This window comes from Melanostigma gelatinosum (assembly GCF_949748355.1).
Source record: "Melanostigma gelatinosum genome assembly, chromosome: 9".
NCBI classification, from domain to species: domain Eukaryota; kingdom Metazoa; phylum Chordata; class Actinopteri; order Perciformes; family Zoarcidae; genus Melanostigma; species Melanostigma gelatinosum.
Window position 1 is genome coordinate 21463537 of NC_136642.1, and position 23084 is coordinate 21486620.

At 43.7% G+C, this 23084-nt stretch overlaps 1 protein-coding gene across 2 annotated transcripts in view; it reads left to right on the top strand.

Moving 5' to 3' along the window:
- The window catches only part of usp45 (ubiquitin specific peptidase 45), a 30279-nt gene that overhangs the window by 496 nt on the left and 6699 nt on the right, over nucleotides 1–23084 (top strand). For both annotated transcript variants that reach the window (XM_079275910.1, XM_079275911.1), the window contains exons 2-11: nucleotides 719–829; nucleotides 1215–1384; nucleotides 2032–2132; nucleotides 2543–2643; nucleotides 10285–10436; nucleotides 12208–12303; nucleotides 13245–13375; nucleotides 19731–19818; nucleotides 22057–22138; nucleotides 22483–22574. In XM_079275910.1, coding sequence (XP_079132036.1) covers nucleotides 727–829; nucleotides 1215–1384; nucleotides 2032–2132; nucleotides 2543–2643; nucleotides 10285–10436; nucleotides 12208–12303; nucleotides 13245–13375; nucleotides 19731–19818; nucleotides 22057–22138; nucleotides 22483–22574 — 1116 coding nt within the window. In that variant the 5' untranslated portion in view covers nucleotides 719–726. The remainder of the gene's footprint in view (nucleotides 1–718; nucleotides 830–1214; nucleotides 1385–2031; nucleotides 2133–2542; nucleotides 2644–10284; nucleotides 10437–12207; nucleotides 12304–13244; nucleotides 13376–19730; nucleotides 19819–22056; nucleotides 22139–22482; nucleotides 22575–23084) is intronic.

The window sequence follows — 23084 nt, forward strand, 5'->3', positions numbered from 1 at the left end:
TCGCACATCATCTGTTGTTTTGGCTCAGTGCTCCTGTGCAATGGTTTAACATGGAAACGTCAGTGTGACTTTCAGCTGTAAAGGTGCAGTAGGATAATCATCTTCAACCTATGAGCCACTATGAATTATAAGATCCAAACAGTGGAATATTCTCGACAGGCTAAGTTAAGTCATTCCCCTGATCTTAGTCCACCTGAGCAGTGTTTCACCTGCTAAAGACTGAAGGTGTAAATCCCCCCAAAACGAGCAAGCAATGAACGTGGCAGCAGCACAGGCCTGATGTCCCAGTGAAGAGATCAAGTATGGGCTGATGTCTTTAGGATGTACACCTAAGCCAGTCATTCATTAAAATGATTCACAAGTAAATTTTGAAAAGCTGATGTCATTCAAATTCAAATGAATGCCTCGGGCAAATTTAGCTTTTCTTAAAGTGAGGACTATGTATGAAACAAGCTCAGAGTTCATGTGGTGCAAATGTACATATCCTCAAAATATTGCTTAAAGATGCCTCACAGGTTCATTTTAGATCCACTGTAGTAGGTCACTGTACAGATACTCATGCACTGTTGCTGGTTTGTGTGCTACAGACAGTAAAGTGATCAGGGCAGTTACAGGCGTTTGCAACATTCATGTATCTTTGTTACTACACAGTTTTGTTAAAGTAGTTTAACTTTGTAGAGTAAGTCCTATGTTTGTCCTCCTCATCTTCCTATTCAAGAGCTTCAGATGCGGCTAAAGGACCCCTTCTCTTTGAAAGCCGCCGATATGACTAAGCGGACGAATAAACCGAGAAAACCTCGAGATGAGGACTCCTCAGACGAAGTCAGCGGTGAGTCGCTGAAACAACACCAGACTGTTAAAGTTGGGGCTGTGAGTTTTGATTTGAATGCTAGCACAGTGGGTAGTGAGTGGGATTACCTCTTTAGTTGTACTACCAAAGCAGGCTACTTATCTATGACACATCATAGTACTTTTTGTAAAAAGGTTCATTCAATGACTTACAATTGACATGCATCCACTGCCCTTGACTGTTTACAGTATTGAAATAACTGCATTGGTTTTAACTAAACAGTGATCATTTTGTAATTTTTGTCTATTTTGTTACGAGTGAAATATCCATAAAAGGGTAATTTATCTTACAATGGATAGTGTGTATATATATATATATATATAAGGTAGATTGGTCATAGAAAGCATCTTTTGTTTTTAATCAGGGTTGACTTGCCAGCATGTGAGTAAAGCGGTGGACCTGAGCTCGGTGAAGAAATCGGTGGTCTCCAGCGTGTGGTTGGTGTGCTCCGAGTGCTTAAAGGAGAGGACCATGATCGATGGAGAGCCCGCAGCATCCCATGACATCCTGGTGTGCTTAAAGTGTGGCTTCCAGGTAGGAATTGTTTTAATTGTTTTTACAGTGCAAACACACTGGGGCTGAGCAACACACTTTATATTATATCTGTGTTAATCTTCTAAATGTTAGTACACAGAGGGACATTATATACAATATATATACACCAATAATCCTTGATATGATGGTCCTTTTGATTCTTTTATGTGTATTTACTTTCATGCATTTGTAAAAGGAAGCAGGTACAGTTCAGTTCTGTGTGTTTTGAATTTAGCCGGTACTCACATTACAGTAAATTGTTGACTGGTGAATTATTGCGCCAGAAATAAAAGCCACACGTGTTATCTTCTAGTTTCTTTAATTAGAAGGATTAAACCTGTATTTTCTACATTCAAATAATTTTTTTCCAACACTCAAAATTTGACGATTTAAAAACATTAATGATGCAAAATAGTTGTTCTAATTCGACAAATGCCTTTGTAAATCAATTCAGGAGTTAAATGCATACATGTGTACATATACAGTGGCTTAAAGATATTTTTATATATCATATATTCACATGCAAATTTGGCTTTATTGAGGTGGAAAAGAGCCGTGGTCTTTAAACGTGGGCTTGTGCATCGTCATATGTGGTGCTTGTTGACAAAGACTCTTAACTAAACACATTTAAATGGACTACGTTTCAGGGCTGTAACCAGTCAGGGATCCAGCACGCTGTCAGGCACCACCAAGCTTTCCATCCAGAGTCTCACTGCATCACCATCAGCTTGAGCACGTGGAAGGCCTGGTGAGAAACCTCTGCATTCATTGTGAACCGCAAAATGAAAAGCCGAGATTGCACGTCGCACCAATGTGTGTCAACTCTGCACGTGACACGTGTCGAGATGTGTGGGCTGACATAGGAATCAATAGGCGTGGGCGTCTTGAGTGACGCATGTCATGAGCTGTAGGTGTGTTGTCTAAAACTCCGACTGATCGTGGCTACCACAGTTTACACTGCAGTTTCAGTTTCTAGACCATTAAATATTATTTTACACAATTTCATTATTATATTTGATAGTGTGTATAAATGGTTCTCCAGTAATTCAGTTCTCAAAATATGTTTAGTTTCTTGTGTCAGTTTCTTGAGTGTCTTTGATTTCCCCAGTAACTTAAAGCTGTTCTGTGTCTGCCTGCGGCCCCGTCTCTTTGGAACAGGTGTTTTGAATGTAACGAGGAGCTCTCCACACACTGCAACAAGAAGGCTTTGGCTCAGGCCCTGGACTTTTTACAAAAGCACTCTGTCAAGGCAACATCAGGTAAGGTGTTTGACAACATCTTGGAGGTCTATACACTACTGATGGGAAAAAGAAAAGCTTTTATTAGACACGTGCATCTTCACTGCTGTTTCAGCGAGGCTGAAGTCAGTTCATTTGGAGTTTTATAGAAACATTCCTTTAATTCAGCAGCCTCGTCAGTTATAGCAGAAAAAGATTGGCTTTTAACACAGACTAATGATAATCAGATATTTAACGGCACAGAATTCTTTGTAGTAATCTGCACAAGTGGACCTCAAAACTAGGTTTCACGTGCCTAATGTCTTAGTGTCCGCAGCAAACAAATGCACAGGATGCACACAGCGCAATAACACCATGACTGCACGTCACACTACAAGATCCATGACTGTAATACAGATGAATTGATTTACCTGGTCACACAGGTTCAAAATGACCAGGAATTGACTGCAGTACACCTGCTCCCCCTGGTGGCGGTGGTCGTCTGAATCCCTGTATTTCACCTGTGATCAGTGTAGAGACGGCCTGTGTGCGTTATTAGGACTTTCCCAGTCTTTCCCTTACGGCCTATTTCAGGCCACATGAGCCCTCCTTGCCCAGTCAGTCAACCATATAGATATAATCCCCCCACACACACATACTTACACACTCAAACACCTTCTGTTCCTGCCTCCCTGTACCTCGCCTACTTTGTGCTGGCATGCAGAGAGGCCTGTCAGGGTGATGGGCATCATCACCACTTTCGGTCTCACTGACCACCTCAGCTTCGCCCAGTGGCCAGAGTGCCCCCCCCCCCCACCCACCCCTCCATCAGTCCCTCAGCCACAGCTTCAGAATTGCGGGATTGGTGCTGCATCACCCCCCCCCCCCCCCCCCCCCCACCCTACAGCATCGCATGACTGCACAAATTAGTGGAATTAGGCGCTCGAGCGATGCTTCCCGGCTGGGTTCCCTGAAGAACAAGAGCAGCTGCGCGGGGGTTCAGCCACTGCCCTGTCGTTCTTTGTCTCTCCATCGCTATCCATTTCCGTCCCGCGCTCCCTCTGCCGAGCCGCTGTATGTCTCACCACCTCTGGGCCTGTGTGCTGCACTAGTGGGAGCCAGGGTCCTCAACAAGTCGGAGCGACTGGATCCGAACAGCTGGAGCGCACTGACTCTCAGCGGACACACAGCGAGGAATGTTGAAATGAACAAACGCTATTTTCTCTCTTTCTGCATCATATCTTTTGTTGGCCGCTACAAATGGTTTTATGTCTCAGTTAGAATTGTAATTAGTGGAACTCTCGTGAATTCTTTGCAAAAGAGAGCACAAGCTCTCGCAGGAACAGAACCTGAATAACCTTAATTTGCCGAGTACACACCTGAGGAATTTCCAGATTTGTTTTGAGTAAAGCGTGTTTTTAGAGGGCCTGTGTAGCCTGTGTTTCCAGGCTACACACAGTGTTTTAGGGACAGACAGGAACCTCCCACAGTACAAGGAATGAACAGAGGTATTTATACATTAGATATACTGTACAGTTGGTTGGCAAATGTACACATTTCTAGTTTCCAATTTCCGTCTCCATCCCACTGCTCTTTACAAGCATATTCCGTCAAGTTATATTCCCCGTCACTATTCATTTAGATTCCCGCGTTCTTTCAGCGATGCTGTTTCTCCATCACAATACGTCGTTTACCAACAAACTCTTGCACAGTGCACCAGTGCTTTGAACCAGGTAAACGGAGAAGACTGCGGGATGAGCAATTCGTGTGTGTCTTATATTGTCCATATATTTGTGGAGCCGTCCTTTTGTGGACATGATGCAAACCAGGGGGTCCACGTGGGTGGGAAATGCTCTTCTGAGCTGGACAGTTGCAGCTTTTGCCTCTAAATTACCTGTCACCTCTCCTGTCACCCGATTGTTCCACACCGGTTGGCCAAATGGATATAGAAGCAGGCAGCCATTGTTGCAGCAAAATAGGCGGTTGTTGTCTGTTGAGGAACTTGTGAAATTGCATTTCAGTATGAAGGCCATGTTTTCAGAGGAAACTGCTGTTGTATGGTTTTTTTGCTATAGACCCAAAGCACAAAAGAACTCCAGCAAGGATTTATGTTTTTCAGAATCTATAATAATTTTGTACAACAACAGCTCAGTTGTAGAAAGAAAGTCGATTAACTGTGCTCTCTCACCATCAAGGCTTTCAGCTCAAGTACCTGAGTCCCAGTAGAAAGCGAATTGACCTCAGGGAGCGAGACTCCAGGTTGTAACAGCTGGGGAGTCTTTGTGGAGCAAATTAAAATGTTGCTTCTGAATAGGCACCAGAGCTCGTCTCTCATTGGAATCTGTCAAATCTGTCTTGTTTTATGGCAGCAATTGTTATCAATCGCTATATTACTGTGCCATATATTACCATACTGTGTATTTGAATAAAAATCAATACGTCAACTTAACTAAAATGTCATAAAAATGATTTATCTTGATGCTAAACTGTTGGTCTATTTTAATTCATTCATTCAGATATAGTTTATATAAACATGACATTGAAGTGTTTGGACAAAAACATTTTGAAACAAAGGCTAAATCTATGTCTATCTATATTTAACAAAGGGTCTGGCCCGTCTTTCAAACACATTTGTGGGTTATAGATATTAAAGTAATAAAGCAAAATGGGCTGGAAAATTGAAAAGATATATGAACATATATACAAATACATACATATATATGTATATATTTATATGTCTGTGTGTGTATATATATTATCAATATATATACATACACACGTACATATATATTCCCAAAATTGCATACTCTGCAGAGCACTTGTATTTATTTCTTATTCCACCTTATTTGTGTATTTGACTCAACTCTGTGGTAACAGCTTTGTAGGTCACGAGTGAGGCCCATGTTGATCATACTTATTTCAAACGAGCAGAACAACTTTGCATCACAGTAAATAAATCATCTAATGAGTAAAAAGTATTGCTTTTTGGGGGGGAGGGGCGGCAATGTTTTACCGTGAGATTTGTGCTGTTGTATGGAGTGCTGTCATGGTGTGAAGGTTATCATATGCTTATATGAGGGATATTTTACATTCATATGTCTGCGTTGCTGTGTGACTCCGATGAGAGAGATTGTTAGAAGTTCCTTCGAGCAAAGAAATTTAAGAAACCGTTTTGTGTTCAGATGACTCCCGCGCTCACTTTCCCGAGATCAATGTCTCCATTGACTTGTCGTCCTCTGAGAGACGTTGACTGAAGTCGTTGATACAGTGTTGTGTGATCACTGCACCTTTACTCACCTGGTTTTCTTGCCTCTGGCTGTTGATCTTTGGAAACCGTAGTCTTTGGCTTACTGTCAGTTTAGCTCAGCCGAGTCAGTAGACAGCAAGATGCTTGTCCCCTGGTGGTGCTTTCATGGAGGTAATCAAGGGTGATCCTGTCTTTATTCCCACCACCGCACATGAAAGTAGGCCAGATAGTGGGTAGCAAAAGCTGTTTGTGTGTGTGTGTCTGTAACTAACGTGGCACTGTGTTCTTTTTGGCCTCAGATGGCAAAGAAACAGGCTTTTTGTGCCCTGCAGTCACAACAAATTTGTGAATTAATAAGACATTTGGTGTTGCCTGGCCTTCCTCTTGACTGCCTGCTCTGCATGAAGGGAGCTGGCCTTGAACCTCCACACTGCTGCACTGTGAGTGTGTGTGAACATGGAGGAGGCATGAAGCCCACTGGCCATGGGATTCGACGGTCTCTCAGCCCAACTGTGAATCAGATCAGGAAGACTTTGAAAAAGCCACTCAAAATGGAAAATAGGTTTTCACAGGCTTTTATTTTTGGCTTTATTATAACAACAAAATGAAAAAAAGGGCACATGTAAATTTGAGCGAGCAGCAAATGTTGGTGTAAAACAAAGTTCAAAAGAATATGCTTTAGTTTATGGCATTGTTTCATGAGCTTGAATTGTCTCACACGGGGCCTGGTGTTGGCCTTGTTTCAGCTCGGCAAAATGTCACAACAATGCGAGCACATGCGCGGCACAACATTGTGCTTATTGAAAGAGTTTCCGTGAAGCTTTTGTGTCTTGTCTCTTTTTTTTTCTTTCACGAAAACTCGCTGTTTTCGGTAAAAGCAAACAAGGCCTATGTTGGGTCCCTTGTGTGAAAATGAGCAGGGAGTGCAGGAGGTGTTGGTGTACATGCGTGCATGTGGACAATCCCGAGCACCGTGGTGCTTTCCACTACCCTGGGGAAAGGCTCCACAGTGGCACTGCTGCCCATACTCGGTGGCTGAGCAAGGAGGGCCAGGTGGTGGTGCCGAGTGCGGCACAGTCAAGCGTGGACGCGGCGCATGCTGTGACATTCGCCTTTCGCTGACTGCTGCAGGGAGAGGAAAAATCTGCTTTTCCATATGCTTGTGCTCGTTGCAACCCTTCCCTCCACCCACTGCCCCCTCCCATCCCACTGATTCTGGCCCCCCACCACCCCCTCTCTTCTCCCCAGTCTCAACCAGATGGCTCCCTGAACATTGTTTACCTTGGGTGACGGTCCCAGATGCAGAGCGTGTCCATCGGCATCCCCATTCCGCCCAGTTAGTTTCCTCATTCCTCTGCTCCCTCTTCAGCTGAAGTGCCAGTCACGGCCCTTACACTCAAGTTGCATTAAGTCTGTCGATTTTTTTATTTTTTGTGCGCATCGTCTCAAAAACACCACAAGTAGACGCACACATGTAGGCTCTCTATCTCTCCATCAATGACTTTCTCTTTTGCTCAGTGGTTCACACTTGCGTGAGCACATCTCTTCACACCTTCTCGGTCTCACACCAAATACGGAGAAGCAGAGTTTGTTTCCCTGATCAGGGCTGCCGTCTTTCCCCGGCTCCACTTGTTTGCCGTGCATTGTGTGTGCTGACATATGGGAGCTCCCTTATGGCTGCCTATTGACGATTGGAAATAGGCCTCCAGATGTTGCCAGCGCAGAGGGCCAGATGCTTTTAGCACCACTGGGTGGAGCGCCACAGAAAGCACGTCGTCCCGACAAGCTGAACCTCGCCCCCTTCTTAGACACGAACGCTCTCCTCATTTCTCATCAGTGTTGAATGCTTTTTTCAGATAAAGCGATGTAGATTTCAAGCACCACAGTTTGTGCGGCCAAGAGAAATACAATGATGCAGCAGACCTGAAAGAGAGTGTTTACTGCATGCGTGTGTGTATGTATGTTCAAGTGAGTGCGGTTTCAACAGCAAAGTTGCCCTCATGCCCCGTTCCTTTTAGTGGGATGTGATTGTGTATAAAATGCAAATTGCCACGAGTGAAAAGCCCACGGTTCACATTCCGCGGATGTCGTTGGCCTTGAAGAGGAGGAGCCCGCGGGCTAGCGGCCGGCGGTGGAGTTACTGCGGCTGCAGGTTGAATAGCTTCTTCAATACACGTGTTGCACAAGGAGCGGTGCTGTGGATTGAATATGTTCAAGGGCAAGGCCATTGTGTGTGGAGGGAAAAGAACGGAGAGAGCAAAGGTGCAGGTTATCGGGGTGATTGTGATGGTTTACGGTTCAATTGAATTTCCTAAGATTGGACAGTTCAGGCCAGTGACCTCACTGCAGCCTGCTCTCTTGACTGGCTCGTACGGGTGAAGTGCTCATGGAGATTGCTGCTGTTGTGCATTGCAATCTCCTCTTGTTGGTGTATTCAAAGATGCTCATGTGAGATTTTCAATGGAAGCCGGTCACACTTTTAAATCTTTGCGAGTTGATTTCCATCTTTGCCTTTTCTAAAGGTAGAAAATCAATCAAAATCAAAATTTGTATTTAATGTGCTGAAACATGAACATATACATTTACATATGTATATATATATATATATATATATATATATATATATATATATATATATATATATATATATATATATATATATATATATATATATATATATATATATATATATATATATATATATATATATATATATATATATAACATTTTACTATGTACAATATTGCTTAAAGTAATATTAAGAATACTTCCACAATTTTGCATTTTGCAGACCTACCAAGTTAATATTAATCAAATATGAATAATGTGGTATATTTTCTGCAGCCATCCTGGCGACATGCCTGTAGACACCAGTAGGTTACTATGTGTTGTGCCTTAGAGATCAGAGGGACCATGTAGTGCTCTACTGTGTCATCCAGCGTGAAGCCCATGATATCCTGCATGAGGCTAAATGGCTGAATCCGTCAAACTTCTCCAGCACCACATTGAGCGAACACCTCTCTGCCTCAATTAGCACCTTCTAACTTATCCCGCATTCATTGCTTCACTCGTCTCCCTCCCGTAACTCTAACTCCATCAGCACCACCTCCGTTTCTTCATTCTCTCTGAGCGAAGTGACACCGTGTGATAGCGTGTTCTTCACACGCGGGACATCTTCTCCCGACTGCAGCGACCAATTTTACAGAGAAAGAAGTGAGAAGTCTCGTAATTATCAAAAGTGCAATAGTCTGTAAATGAATGTTACATTTGGGAACCCTTTAAATGATCCGTATTTTGTCAAACCTGTGTGAGAGACTGTTACAGCTGAAATTTGTACTGCTGTTTCAGCAGATTCAAGTATTTGGTTCTACATCGTATATTATGGGTGGTTGTTTTTTAACTTAATTGTACTTTAAGTGTGTGGTATGTGAATGCGTAGGCTCACGGTGTGAACATTAGAACAAGACTCTCTATGCATACTTTATATTAATGGCTCAGTTGCAAAAAAAAATACAACATAATGGAATTTATTGCACATCTACTGCTCAGAGCTTATTTAACTTTTTTATCTCTACTGTCTATTACACTTGTGGTAGCAAGGCAAAGTTCATGAAAATGTGAAATCTGTTGAATAGTGAGAGGGAATGGGCAGCAAAGGGCTGTTTGACCCAAAACAGCAGCTTTAACCTCCTTTTGAAGTTGCTGAGAGATGATGCTTTTGGCCCGTTACACATCATTCCCGTGAACTCAACAAATCCGTAACTACTAACACGTGTCGGGAACACAGTCATTGCTATTGAGTCATCGTTGTGTTTTTTCTTGTGAGCTGCTGGCACGCCTTCAGCTCGCCCAGCTACACTACCGACCCAGTCCGTGTGTCACTGTCAGATTCTGACCATCTGTGTCTGAGTTTCTGTTTAAGGTGAGTTTTCATCGGTGATCGGCAGTAACAGCTGGCTCTGGACCCTCTAACCCCCTGCCCCCACCCCTTCCTCACTAACCAGCGGAAACTTCTACAGCTGTCATCTGCTTTCCCAAATGACCCAGCTTTCCTTCCAGCTGCCATCCCAGCGCCCTGCTCCCAGCCCCAGTCTCGCTTCGAGGCTAAGCCCGGTTTTCCTTCTGTATCCTGCCGCAATCGTAATTGAAGGGAGGCCGACGTCTACCCTCAATCTCAAACAAGTTGCCAACTCAGCCACCATCTCAGCTCTATCTTTAAACTTCGCTGCCAGGTCTTCTTATCCAAAATAATCTCCAAAGTAAAGCCAGATCAGGGTTTAGAAACTGCCTCTTTAGTGTATTTCACAGCCAGCCCACACATCGTAGCCCCATTATGTGTCCGTCATTTCCCGGCTTGTATATCTCTTGAGTCATTTCACCAATAGACATTGTTTTTGAGTTGCATCACTCACTTGTTTTGTTTTTCTCGGTTCCAGGAGCGTCACCCAAGATCATCAAGCTGCAAGAGGAACCATCAGAATATACTGACTCGCCTAAAGGCAAGAGTCTAGCCGCCAACAGCACCTTTGTCCCCGTCAAAGGCATAAATAACCTCGGGAACACCTGCTTCTTCAATGCTGTCATGCAGGTTGGTATAGCGATGAGTGAAGTCAAACCTGTCAGGGAAGAGGCTTATATGAAATATATGGTAATATTTAGACAAAATACATACCCTAGGAAATAACAGAAGTAGGTGTGATTAAAGGTATCCTCATAAACCTGAAGCATGATCACATTATTTGAAGGTGGATTTCTCACGACAAGTGATTGCTCTATTTTAAGAGACCCTATGAGTCACATGAGTCATTCAACATGACAATATGAACATGTATACCTTTCCGTGTTTCCATTTAGGCTACTCAAGTACTGTACTTGCGTACAATTTGAGGTACTTTTACTTTACACGAGTATTTCCATTTTATGGAAACTTTATATTTATGTATATTGTGAATGCAGGACTTTTACTTGTAACGTAGTATTTTTACACTCCAGTGCTCGAGTAAACAATTGAATCATAAACGCATTGGTTGTATGAATATGAATGGTGATGACACGGCAAAAAAGTCACCCTCCCAAAGCAAGCCAGAGGGGGTCGGGTGGGTTTGCCGACATCGCCGCAGATCGCGTACTGAGGACAGTGCGGCCCGCTTAACAGTCGTGCGGGGAACAGGGTGTTCTGTCACTCGCCGCAGGAAGAGAGAGGGCGCAGCGAGTTCAAGGCCCAGGGACCGCCAGACACTTTCCGAGCAGAACCGGTCGCTGTGCCACCCTTTGAGAAAATAATTTCAGTTCATTATGAAACTGTGGTGGGACAAAAAAAAACGTTTTAAATGATTGGGAAACACTGCCTTTACAATGTGGAAACACTCCTCAAGTGCCGCTTCTGAAGAGCCTTGCCCGTAGTAAACCAGATGTCAGTCTCACAATGACTGTGCGTGTAAACAGGCTCGGCCTTGAGGTCGTTTTGAAGCATGTTCAATGCAGCAGTCACCTTCCCGTACATGAGTGGCACTCAGTTGGTGCAGAGCATGTTCACCGCAGCCATAGAGGCGCCCCGGTCTTTCTCTGGTCGTGTCATGGTGACTGCAAACCATTGTGCCTCTTCAACAATGAAGCTGTTTTTTTCCCCCGCCATTTTGTTAATCACCCTCAGGGCCCTCCTCGTTGATTGAAATTTGAGTGAGCGCGCATTACACGGTGTTCCCTCCCTCTCCCTGTCTGTTTGTGTTGTCTCCTTGAAAATTGCAATCTTTTTGGTGAAAACATGTAATTGTCAGGGCATGAGCTGCGCTCACAATGCAAGCTCCATTGTGGCTTTCCATAGCAACTGTCTTCATCTTCAGGATGTGACAAAACAAATCTCTCTTGAAAGGGAAGGAAGGGATGTGTCTCTAACAAGAAGGGACAATGATGGCTTCAGGCTACTCTCCCCACCAAGGATCTTCTCTACATTTCAAACTCACAGATAATGGATGGATTTGAAAACCTCTTTCTGAATAATGAACCCACCACAAGTTCTCTAAATCCTGCAATGGCGATAACATTTCTCAAGGGTATTTTAATTGACCACATTCGATTGCCACAAGCAAACTGTGGATTCAGTTTATCATCTTTGAAGAATCACAACTTCTTTTCTCGTCCACAAAAGTATCGCTGTGTCTTTTCATTTGATGAAGAGTAAACTCGGTGCTTATGACCAATTTCATGATCCAATGATTCTATAAATAGTATCTGCTGCTTAACGTTGTTGATCTTACAAACGATACCTAATTCCATTCAATGCATGGGTGGATTTAAAATGTTCATGAAATGTTTGCAAAGCGGTCTGAAACGAGTTCTGTTCTCTGTTCTCCCCACAGAACCTGTCTCAGACGCACATGCTCATCGACCTCATCCAGGAAGTGAAGGACAAAGGCTACAAACTGAGGATCGGCCCCACGGTCGACACCAACGTGGTACAGTTTGACCTCCATCTACTTTGTTAACGCCATAGTCTGGTCCAAGATAAATAATGTATTGAACAAATGTAAATGACTGTGCTTTTGAAATGATCATCTCAATGCTGTTTGTGTCTGACCTGTGGTTCTCTGCTGCACCATTTACATGCATTAGATCAGTGAGAGTTGACCAGAACTGAATATAGATTAAATCAGTTCATTAAAAATGTATCTTAAGCAACATTCATTGTTTGGTATTTTTGGCTTCCAGTCAACTTTCAGTCTAATTTTAAAGGAATGCTTCAACCACCAAATGACCATTTGTATGTCTGTTACTCACCCCGGGCTTCCTTGAAATCTTGTTTTTCTCGCATGCCTCCACGGTCAATAGAGAATCAAAAAACATAAAGTTCTGATGAATTGAAACAGAAGTAAGGAACAAAAGAAACAGCGAAACTATATCCACTGTACCGGGGGTATATTTCTAAATATCTCAACCGATTAAATTATATCAAGGATTAAGTTATGCATAATTGATAAGATCACTCGGCCGCTAGCTGTCTCCTCTGCTGCGGCACCCCGGCCCGCCTCAGCTCCACCGACGATCTCCCTCTTTGTCCATTTTTAGAGTTAGGCTGTGGATGGTCGCGGCCCAAAGCCACCCACTCTGAGCTTCACCATGGCCCTTCAGAAACCTATGGGCCATGTTTTATACAGTCTCTGGTCGGATGGGTTCGGGTGAGCTTACCAGAAGATATCATGGGTTCAGGCTGGTGGGTCAAAAAGTGAGAAAAAGCAGCGTTCCGAGGAAGTTATTAATAACTTAGAGAAGTATTGCGCGCATCTAGTACTTCAAGGCAACACGAGATGAGTATTTGATATATAAATGTTATCCTGTTTTGATAAAGTCTTTTGAAATTTGGAAATAAATGTTTGTATTCTGTCTCTTCATATTACAGAGTCCGTTGACAGTAACGCTGCCCAGTCCAGAGCCGCTGACTTCAGCCATGTTTCTCTTCCTCCAGAACATGAAGGAACCTGGGAAAGGCCCGATCAATCCCAAGATCCTCTTCAACCAGCTCTGCCAGAAGTAAGGCGCTGCTCTTCTTATCGGTCGCTATCAAATCACCCACGATGATTATTGATGATCAGCTTCAGACTCTGTATGCACGTAATCTATCTTAGGGTCCGTGAAGTTGCCTGACTGTGCCATAGCTGTTAGTATTGCAGTTCTCCGTCATCCCAGCAGCAGTTTACAACACAGGAGCCACAGCTTTCACCTGCTTTCATCCCCTCACTGCAGTATAGTGACCACTTTAACCAGCCAGACCCAGGTAGCACCTGGTCCCAGCTGAACGCCTTTCCCGCGCTCTAAGTTCAACACACACGAAACACACTACGGGCACTGTACCCTATTAAATGTGTAGCAGCAGCAACCCATTTGCAGCTCTATCTGCTAGCTTGCCACACTGCTGTGCCACCTGTGTCACATTTGATCCAGAGCAAGGTCCAACAGGCCGTGTGACGGGCAGAAACAGCCCGACATTTGTGAACTGAATGAACAGCTCTTTTATCAGCAGTGTGAATGTTTGGTTGGCTGGGTTCGTGTGTGTGTGTGTGTGTGTGTGTGTGTGTGTGTGTGTATTTGAGTAGTAGTGCAGGTGGGTGACCAGAGTATTTGACATTGGATGACTGGGTGCGTCTCTGATGCGGTTTGACAGTTATTCTGGTACCTAGCTTTCATCAGAAAGGGTGTGTGTGAGAGAGAGCAGCCACCTCACCTGGTACCACCTCAGCCTGCAACACACATGCAGGCAATTGTGCATTCAGACAGCAAGCGCTGCACACACCTTTATGCATTCATACGCGTCTAATTCCAGCTAGCGCTAATCTATTCCACTGACATGCATTTGAATAGAGATTGAATATGCCTTTAAGCCTCAGCAGCACCCATTACCCATATGGTACACTTACACCATAAGCTAACTTGTATTAAGGCCAGTATGTGAACGCTTTGTACGTCCATCTAACTATAAAACAAGGAATCCCTGCCTGTAAGTATTTGTGTATGTCCTTTGCGTTCCTCGGGAACCGTTCATCCGATCTACTTGACACATGGCGGGTGTATTGCTGGTGACCCCAATATATGTTGAATATGGTGCAATTTGTTCATTATTAATACGCTTTGAAAAAGCAAGCGAACAGCGCGCTGCGCAGCAGAGTCAAGCACGCCGTCTGCAGCGGGCAGGCCGCGGCTAATTGACTTGCAGTTGACTTTTGCTGCAGGATACACTTGCTTTATATTTTGAAGTCGTCTTCACTTCCCTGGAGTCAACGAGTGATGAGCGACAACGCTGCAAGCAGCACTTCCCGGGGCTGTTAGGCCTGTTCCAAAGGGACACGTGCTGAGAACTGGATCTCCACCATTACAGTGAAGGCAAGCCCTAACATCCACTTGCATTGTTTCTTAATAACAAAAGTGTAGCGAACGACAACAAATATTGGGAAGTTGGAGGTTTCAAAGCAAAATTCTGAGCACTTTCTTATTTACAACATAGTTGCATAGGTATAAAGCTCAATCGATTGGTCGATTGACACCAAATAAAATCGATCCGCAAAATAGTGATTTTGGTTTAAAAGAAACAAACAGTGAAGAACCAAAAACATCACTGTCGCTGTTGAGCACTTGGAACTCATTTCACTCACTCGAACCTTCACAGCGTCAACGTAAATAGGGGCATGATAAAATTGTCTGAGCATGTCTTACCAAGAACTCAAAAGTATCGGGTTTGCTCTCAGTGACCTTGTTTATTTCTGGAAAAGAGTCCCTGATTTCCAAGTAATGGTGCAGAGTGAAGCGCAAAGAAGGAAGAGATACCAGCAGGTAACATTTCAACAGTTGCTGCACACCAAAAAGTCTGCGTCAGATGAAAAGCTTGGACTGTGAAATTACCAAGAAATCAAGAGTGAAACTTGAAGACGTCCCCATGGGCGGAATAAACATTTAATCAGTTAATAATAATAAAAATCGGATTAATCGATAATAAAAAGAATCACTAGTTGCAGCACCATGTAGTACGGTAAGATATTCTACCTTGTTCCACTCTATTGGCGATGTAAGGGAGCATGGAGCAGCCAACCCCATAGTGTAAACGTAACAGGAGCTATGCTGTTGTTCTGAGCTGCGTGCTGAACAACCTGGATCTCAGCAATAAATAATATTTGGGGGGAAAGAAATCCCAAATATTTACTGTAGTTTTATTATTTATAAGTTTCTAATTCGACAGATAGTATAAAACCATTCACTCACCGGCAAAGCACGCGAGCAGAGGATTGTTATGTTTGTGTGTAATTTTAGCAGCACCACTGCAGAATGACTGTAAGGTATACAGTGAGTACATTAGTGTGGCCTAATCTTTATCTGCAACTGCAGAAATACCGATTTCAACAGAATGCATAGATGTACAAAAAAAATCTTGATTTAGAATTTGAATGTCAACATTATGAATGAAGTTTGAAGAAATATTCGGTACAGCCCTGGTTGTTTCAACGATTGTGAGGAAATTGTGGTTTATCAAGTAATGGTCACCATGATTTCAGCTGCTTATTCCTATTTATATGGAAGAACTGGAGATTTCTTGTACTTTCAAGGCCTCATTCACTTAAATGCTGTTCCCTTCAACATCCACAAAGCGCACCTGATTGCAGTAGCATTCTGAACTAGCCTGAACACTCGCATGCTTCTCTAATAAACCAATGTGTTCATGATTAAATCGTTTACTAGAGCACAACATTCTTCATAGCTCTAGCCTCTGAAATTTTTTTTAAAAGTCCCTGACAGCTGATTTGACTCGTTGACTTTCAGGGGGCAGCCCTGGAGTGTGTGTGTGTGTGCGTGTGCGTGTGCGTGTGCGTGTGCATGTGCGTGTGCATGTGTGCGTGTGTGCGTGTGCATGTGCATTTGACCTCAACCAGCTGAGTACCCCACAGCCTGCCTCTTCCCCCTGCCAGCAAAAGGGGTCTGGTCTGTGCTCGGACCAGTGCCAGGCTATGTGGGTTGGATGGTCAGCACCACACTCTCTATCTGGTGCCAGAGAGGGTCCCAGCTTGTACCAAGGCCTTGTTTTACTACAAAGCTCGTTGGTGGTGTGAAGACAGGGGAAAATAACTTTTGATTCAAATATTGATTTACCTCCTGGAGTCTGAGGTCAGGGACGGTGGTTTTCATCAGGCCTGTCCACTGCTGCTATTTGTTAAGAATGGCAGGCCCTCTCTATGCATGTCTAATGCATGCGATGAATAAAAAAGGCCACAGAGAGACATTCATCTATACCTGCTTCTTTCAAGGACTGATTCGATTTTCAGGACGGCCACTGGACACTTTCTTCTATTGCAAAGAAAATGAAAGGTATGCTAGCTGTCTGCTCCATCCATGATGAGACTTTATGAGAAGCCTCACATCCCTGATAGACATAGCAGAGGACAACAATAGATTCCATCTAGTGCTCTGGCATGCAGGACACACACGTCCACATTGATGTACGGTACACGCAGTGCAAACACAAAGAGGCAGGGCTGGCATACTGGTCTGCTCAGGAGGAAGACCTCTTTCAGGTTGAAGAAAAGAGGCAGATATTGATAAAAGTAATACAAATATTGGTGTGTGCGCACATATGCTGAGCCTAGAAACCACATTCCAGGGATTCTAACTTAACAATCTGGGGCCAGTATTTCAAAAGGATCTCACAGTTTGCTGTGTCGGCAGGCACATAATCACTTTAGCTAGCTAATATTAGCTTAAGCACAGCTAAGACATATATTCAAATGCTGGGTGGGTGTTTGTTTGAGTCAATGTAAGACATAATTGCAATTAATTCCCTTTTTTAAAAGTTGAACCACAGACTGTCACGTTCATCAACAAAGCCAGCTAGCTTGGTAGCGTGTTAACTACTTTACATAGAAGTCAACTGCCCAGTTAGCTCCTGTTAGCATAACCTCAGCTTAATTAGCAATTGCTAAAAGTAGGTGGAAACGCAAGTCTAGTCTTACAAATGATAAATATTACACAATTTGGACACCGTATCTTTAATTGTTTTTAAATCTCCTTTTCTTTTGCCTTATGTTTTGATGATTTTAATGGTTTTATGTGAAGCACTTTGAATTACCTTGTTGTTGAAATGTGCTATACAAATAAACTTGCCTTGCCTTGCCTTGCCTTACTACCACTCGCTCCTTTTGTGAAATGGTCCAACAATGTTTTTTCTTCTGTCCAGACCAGGGGCTGGGAGTCGAGTTTTGGAAATCCTTTAGCCGGTCATATTGGGAAAGGGAGATTCAACTCTCCGGATCATTCAGATCTAAATGACAGGTTTTTCAATACTGGCCCCTGATGATAAGAATCCATTAACTTTGGTCGACCAGTGAATGTTAAAACGAGGATTGTTGATGACTCTATGTCTATAATAGGAATAATTAAACCTCCGCAAATAAGCACAAGTTGATAAATACATTGTTTTCAAAGAAGCTGACCATGAAACGTCACCTGAGGCGGGTATGGATTTTGTCAGCGTCTCTCAATCTTGCAAAAAAACGTTGTGGATTGATTGAAAAAAAGGAAACTAAAGAGACCAGAAGTCAATAGAGGCTATGTGGTTTACTGATTAAGAAGAGAAAAAAAACCATTCAAACGTACTTTCCTGGGTGAGAGGTGGGAGATTTATTGTTGGTAAGGATACAGTCAGTCAAATCAACAGAATAAATGTAGAATGGATGGCACAAAGCCCAGTTCAGATATGTGTATGGATTTCTTTTGCACAGAGCTCTATGTTTTTCATGAATATATTGGAAGTTATTGAGACATGCATTTAGTTTATGCCTATGTGAAAGCAAATGCTGGATGAATGTACGATGTGAGCTGTGTGCGGGTGCATTGTGTCGCTCAGACAGTACGTGTGTGTGTTGGGGGGCGGGGAGCTTGTGTGGCCTTGTGTCTGGTACTAACTCATCCGGCTATTAATTGTGTTCGCACCGCAGCTGTTTGCTTTGGTCAGATTGAGAGCAGCGCTACAGGGCCCTTCTGCTTCTCTCCACTGGGATGAGCTTCCAGACCTCCTCGTTCCCACTGATCCCAACCAACCTTTTCATTTTTCTCTCTCTACTTCCTCTGCCTCTGTCTGTCTGTCTCTCTTTTTCCACCTCACTCATTTCCTTCTCTCTTTTGCCATGTATTCCCCTCTCTGTGTCTCTCTCGGGAGATCTTCAGACTAGTCAGTGGAACGACAGGCGAGCATTCCTTCACATGCTGTTCACTTTTAGGGATGGTGCATAAGTGACATATGGGCTTTGTACCATCCTCACTCCTCCAGCCACCCTCGCCCATGTGTCTGCACGAAAAGGGCATAAGAGACAGATATCGTGTCTTTATGTGAGGGTGGGGGACTTGAGGCTCCTCCAGACCTCCTGGTTATGACCTGTGTCGAGGGCAGGTGGTTGGCCATCTCTCCCCCAACCACGGACATCCCGTCTTGGGCCACATGTCAGCGTGTCTCAGAGGGATGATGAATATTCAGTGAATTATTCCAATAAGTAGGATTATGAATGGAATTAATAATTGGATACAAAACACTGTCACCAGACTGTGTCTACACCAGGATAATAAATTAAAAACCCACAAATGGCACAATATTGTGTGTAATTATTAATAAAGACTGGTATGTATCTGGTGGGTCACAGTGACAGCAGATCTATTAATGCCACACTACTGTATAAGAACCCGAGGACCACTGGTGTAATCGACACAATACCATTAAAAGAAGTTAACCCATCACCCTCTGAACATCCTAAAAATTTGACTGATGGCTTCTCAAACCAGCGATGTGGCCTCTCCGTGTGTGTCGGACCAACCTGTCCTGTGGTTATGTGGCTGGCTCGGCCCAACAGGTTGCATTGGCTCCGGCCCTGGCTGCCCATCTGCCCCTGGCATCTGTCCTCACATCTGCTTCACTGCGGACGGCCAGGGGACGGGCCCAAGGAGAGCCTCCCCTCTAACCGCTCCGGCATGAATGTCCAGGATGAATACCCACCAACAATATGGCGATAATGTGCCCAGCAAAAGGTCACGATAAGTTGACGGCCAGCATGGTAGAGCTGTGCTGTGACTACCGGTTGTTGTTGTTGTTATTATTATCTTTCTCCCGTAATGGACCTCTGTATTCAACCCAATGGAACAAAGATTGTGTCAATTGGCTATTCATTTCGTGCATTGTCTACCTTTTAAGACTTCCTGCCTGCATACGATATGATTGAAAGTCTGTGGAATCATTTTCAATTGTAGAAATACAGAAAAAAATGCTTGTGGACGAGATCTAATATTTAAATCAAATAATTGTTTTAAACACTGACAATTAATTTGACTTTCATCTGTGTTTTTATTTTGGTTTTCCCAGAGCGCCACGCTTCAAGGGCTACCAACAACAAGACAGCCAGGAGCTTCTGCACTACCTACTGGACTCCATACGAGTAGAGGAAACTAAAGTGAGCTTACATACACACACACGTACTCCTGTGATGACCAACTCCTGAATATAAGTGCTGTTGATCTATTTCCTTTTTTTGTTTTTTTTCATTGTTTGCTTAGCTTTTACTCTTCGTTACAGAAAGGTCCTTTAAATCTGTACAGAGTGCTCCTCGTACTTCTGGTGTTTGAGGTTTCTTTAAAAATGCATTTGGAACATTTGGACGAAGAGAATGTGCTATTACGCTAGTGAGGGCAGACGCTGCATGTACATGCTTTTTTTAGCCACGCTATTGCTAACAAACCCATCATTACTTTGTGTTTTGTTCTAATTATAAATTAATTACATTTTAGTATGCGGCTAACATTAGCATGGCTGTACAACCTGAATTTGTTTTCTTTTTTTTGATGTAGCTATTTGTATTTAGTTTTTTATTTATTTAGCTATTGTTTGCCCAAGTAGCTGCGTTTTGTTTTATGGACTACATTGAACAATTGATATAAGCAACAATGATGGTAGTTCACTTGTATAATTCATGCTAATGCCTGAAATGAGTTGAGAGTAGCACCAATAACAGAATTACATGGAATTTGTTTGTTTTGAAAAGCCATCCTAGACTCGTGTAGTCATAATGTAAGACATCCAGCGGTCTGAGTGGCAGTGTAAGCTCTCACTGCTCACAACCCAATATCTGTTTTTTGCTTGGCCAGTCATTTTTGTTTTGTTTCAACCTGATGGTGCCATGTTTTTTGGCAAGTACAAACTCCCTTCACAGGGCAATTAGGAGGCCCCACAGCAGCCCTTTTCAGGGCTGAGCTGGCCCCTGTGGCCCCACCAGTGGCTATGTGAACCAAGGAGGAGAAGCTAGCGGGTGTGTTTAGTGGTCAGCCCCAGACCCAGGAGGGGCCGCAGGCTGGGCTCCCCTGCTCCCATTCAAACTTGTGAACACCGACAGTTGTGCCACTTAGGGGACTTGCAAGTGGCACGACCGGCATCATTGTGTGATCTTGGGAAACCCACAGCTGCTGAATGAGCTCCGGGCCTGTCCCATTGTGCTGGAGGGTCACCCACAGCCCCCCTCCTACACACACACACACACACACACACACACACACACACACACACACACACACACACTCATCAGCCCATCTCCCAATCCAATCAAGGAGGTAAAGAGGGAGGGGGGTACAGCCTCCTCTATTCATTCACTCAGAAACTCATTAATACAGCCAGCCACATTCAGAGATACTGTGGCATTTTAGCTGACGTTGTTGAAGGATTTTTAAAATGAACGCAAACATTAAACTTGTTACAAACTTTTCTAACAAAGATTATACCTATTATAAGGTGTATCCTGTGAGCCGTGTGTCACAGAGCGAGACTGGTATTTTTAGCAGTGGGTGTCACCAACCTTTTAGAGCCCCTAAGTGTTTGTGTTGATTGGCCATTAGTATCAGAGATCTAAATATGCTAATTTGGCCCCAGTCAATTATCACCAATTAGCTGAGACGGTAGTTATTACTCTCTCAGGGCATGGACTGTCCTTCTTCGCCCTGTCTTCGTTTTAGTTTCCACCCCTGCACCCTTGTACCAGCAACCCTCTCCAACCCCCTCCCCCGAACCCCCCTCCCTCGGCCCATCCTGTGTGGGACAGTGCACGCTGTTACTTCGGGGAAGGGGGAAAGGGAGGGTATGGGGTTACTGGTAATTAATTACTAGGAGAGGCTCAGCCTGGTTTGACTGCTGACTGAGTGGGGTGCACGCTGGCTAGGCTGGGATTAACAGGACTTTTTTGACCTAAATAGCCAGTCCAGTGCGTGGGTCCCGGGACAATCGGGGGCTGACTGGTCTCGACCGCAGACATAGACCGCGGCCAATTATCTATTGATTGGTGCTTTACTGTGGCTGTGCCTCTTCACAGCTCTGTCACAGACACACTCACTGACCACGTCACCTCCAATAAGAGGGCCCTGTGAAGAGCTCATAGACAAACACGCACTGTTAATTAACAGATTCACATGGTAACGTTTTTCGACAAGCACAATAATTATTTTACACTAATGCCGCTTATAAGAGGTGTACCTGTCAAACTGAGCTGTGGGCTGGGTTTTGATGTTTCACTAATGGATGTAATGGAGGAAATTCGTGAAAAAAAAAAAAAACATCCCAGGGTGAATTTGTATTTTAATGAATGTATTTATTCGGCATCATTTTAAGCCTGCGTCATCATATTTGTTTTTGTATTTGTTGTGTCTAGAGGGTGAAAGCAGGAATTCTGAAGGCTTACAACAATCCCACGGAAAAGACTGCAGATGAGGAGACCAAACGCCAAGTCAAAGGTTTGTGATCCCGCTGTAGTGGGTAGCTGGCCCAGATCAACAGTCCCATCTTGTGGCAGTTAAAGGAACTACAGCTCAGTTAGTTATCAGGCAAAGGACTGGTTTGATGGAGGACAGAGCACAGTTAGATAAACCTTCACTGCTACCTGTACATTTCTACTGTCAACTCTTTAAACTAACCAGCTTCTTAAAGCGGATGACTCTTATCTCCTGATTTTATGGTCTGTGTGTGTCGCCTGTCATGTATGTCATCGTAAATTCGTGACCACAGAGGTTTAGTGGAGTGAATTGAGATTATTTGTAGCATTATTCGATTAAAAACAATGTCTTCTCTTTCCCACCAGCATACGGAAAGGAAGGTGTGAAGATGAACTTCGTTGACCGCATTTTTGTGGGCGAGCTGACCAACACGATAATGTGTGAAGAGTGCGAGCATGTAAGTGTGCACGGGGGTGAACATGCACAGCTCAGTGCGATGACCTCAATGCAACACATAGGAGCACAGGGTCCACCAGATCACACTTTCTTCGGCTTCAGGCAGTAATTGCTTTTTAATATAGAAAACGTGTAACCGTGCCGGCTTTGCTGTGTGAAGCACGATAGATTGCCATTGAATTTCCAGCAACACTGTCATTCTCCATTAACTATGAATTGACAGACATTTGTCACTGACCTGAGGTGCAGCTAACCAGCATTGAGTTGCCATTTCTCTTCTAGCTGTTACATCCAGGGGACATTTTTGACTATGATACCCACAAGCAAAGGATGTTCTGAAAAAGAAGTCAGAGAAAAAAACAGAACTCAGCAGGAAAAACAAAAAGCCCTTCAAGGACCTGCTCAAACACCAACTGTTTGCGGCAAGCGTTTACAATAACACAAGGGAGCTCAGCGTTGTGAACAAAGCAGACGCCACTCTGAAAATTCATGAACATCCTTGAAGGTAGAA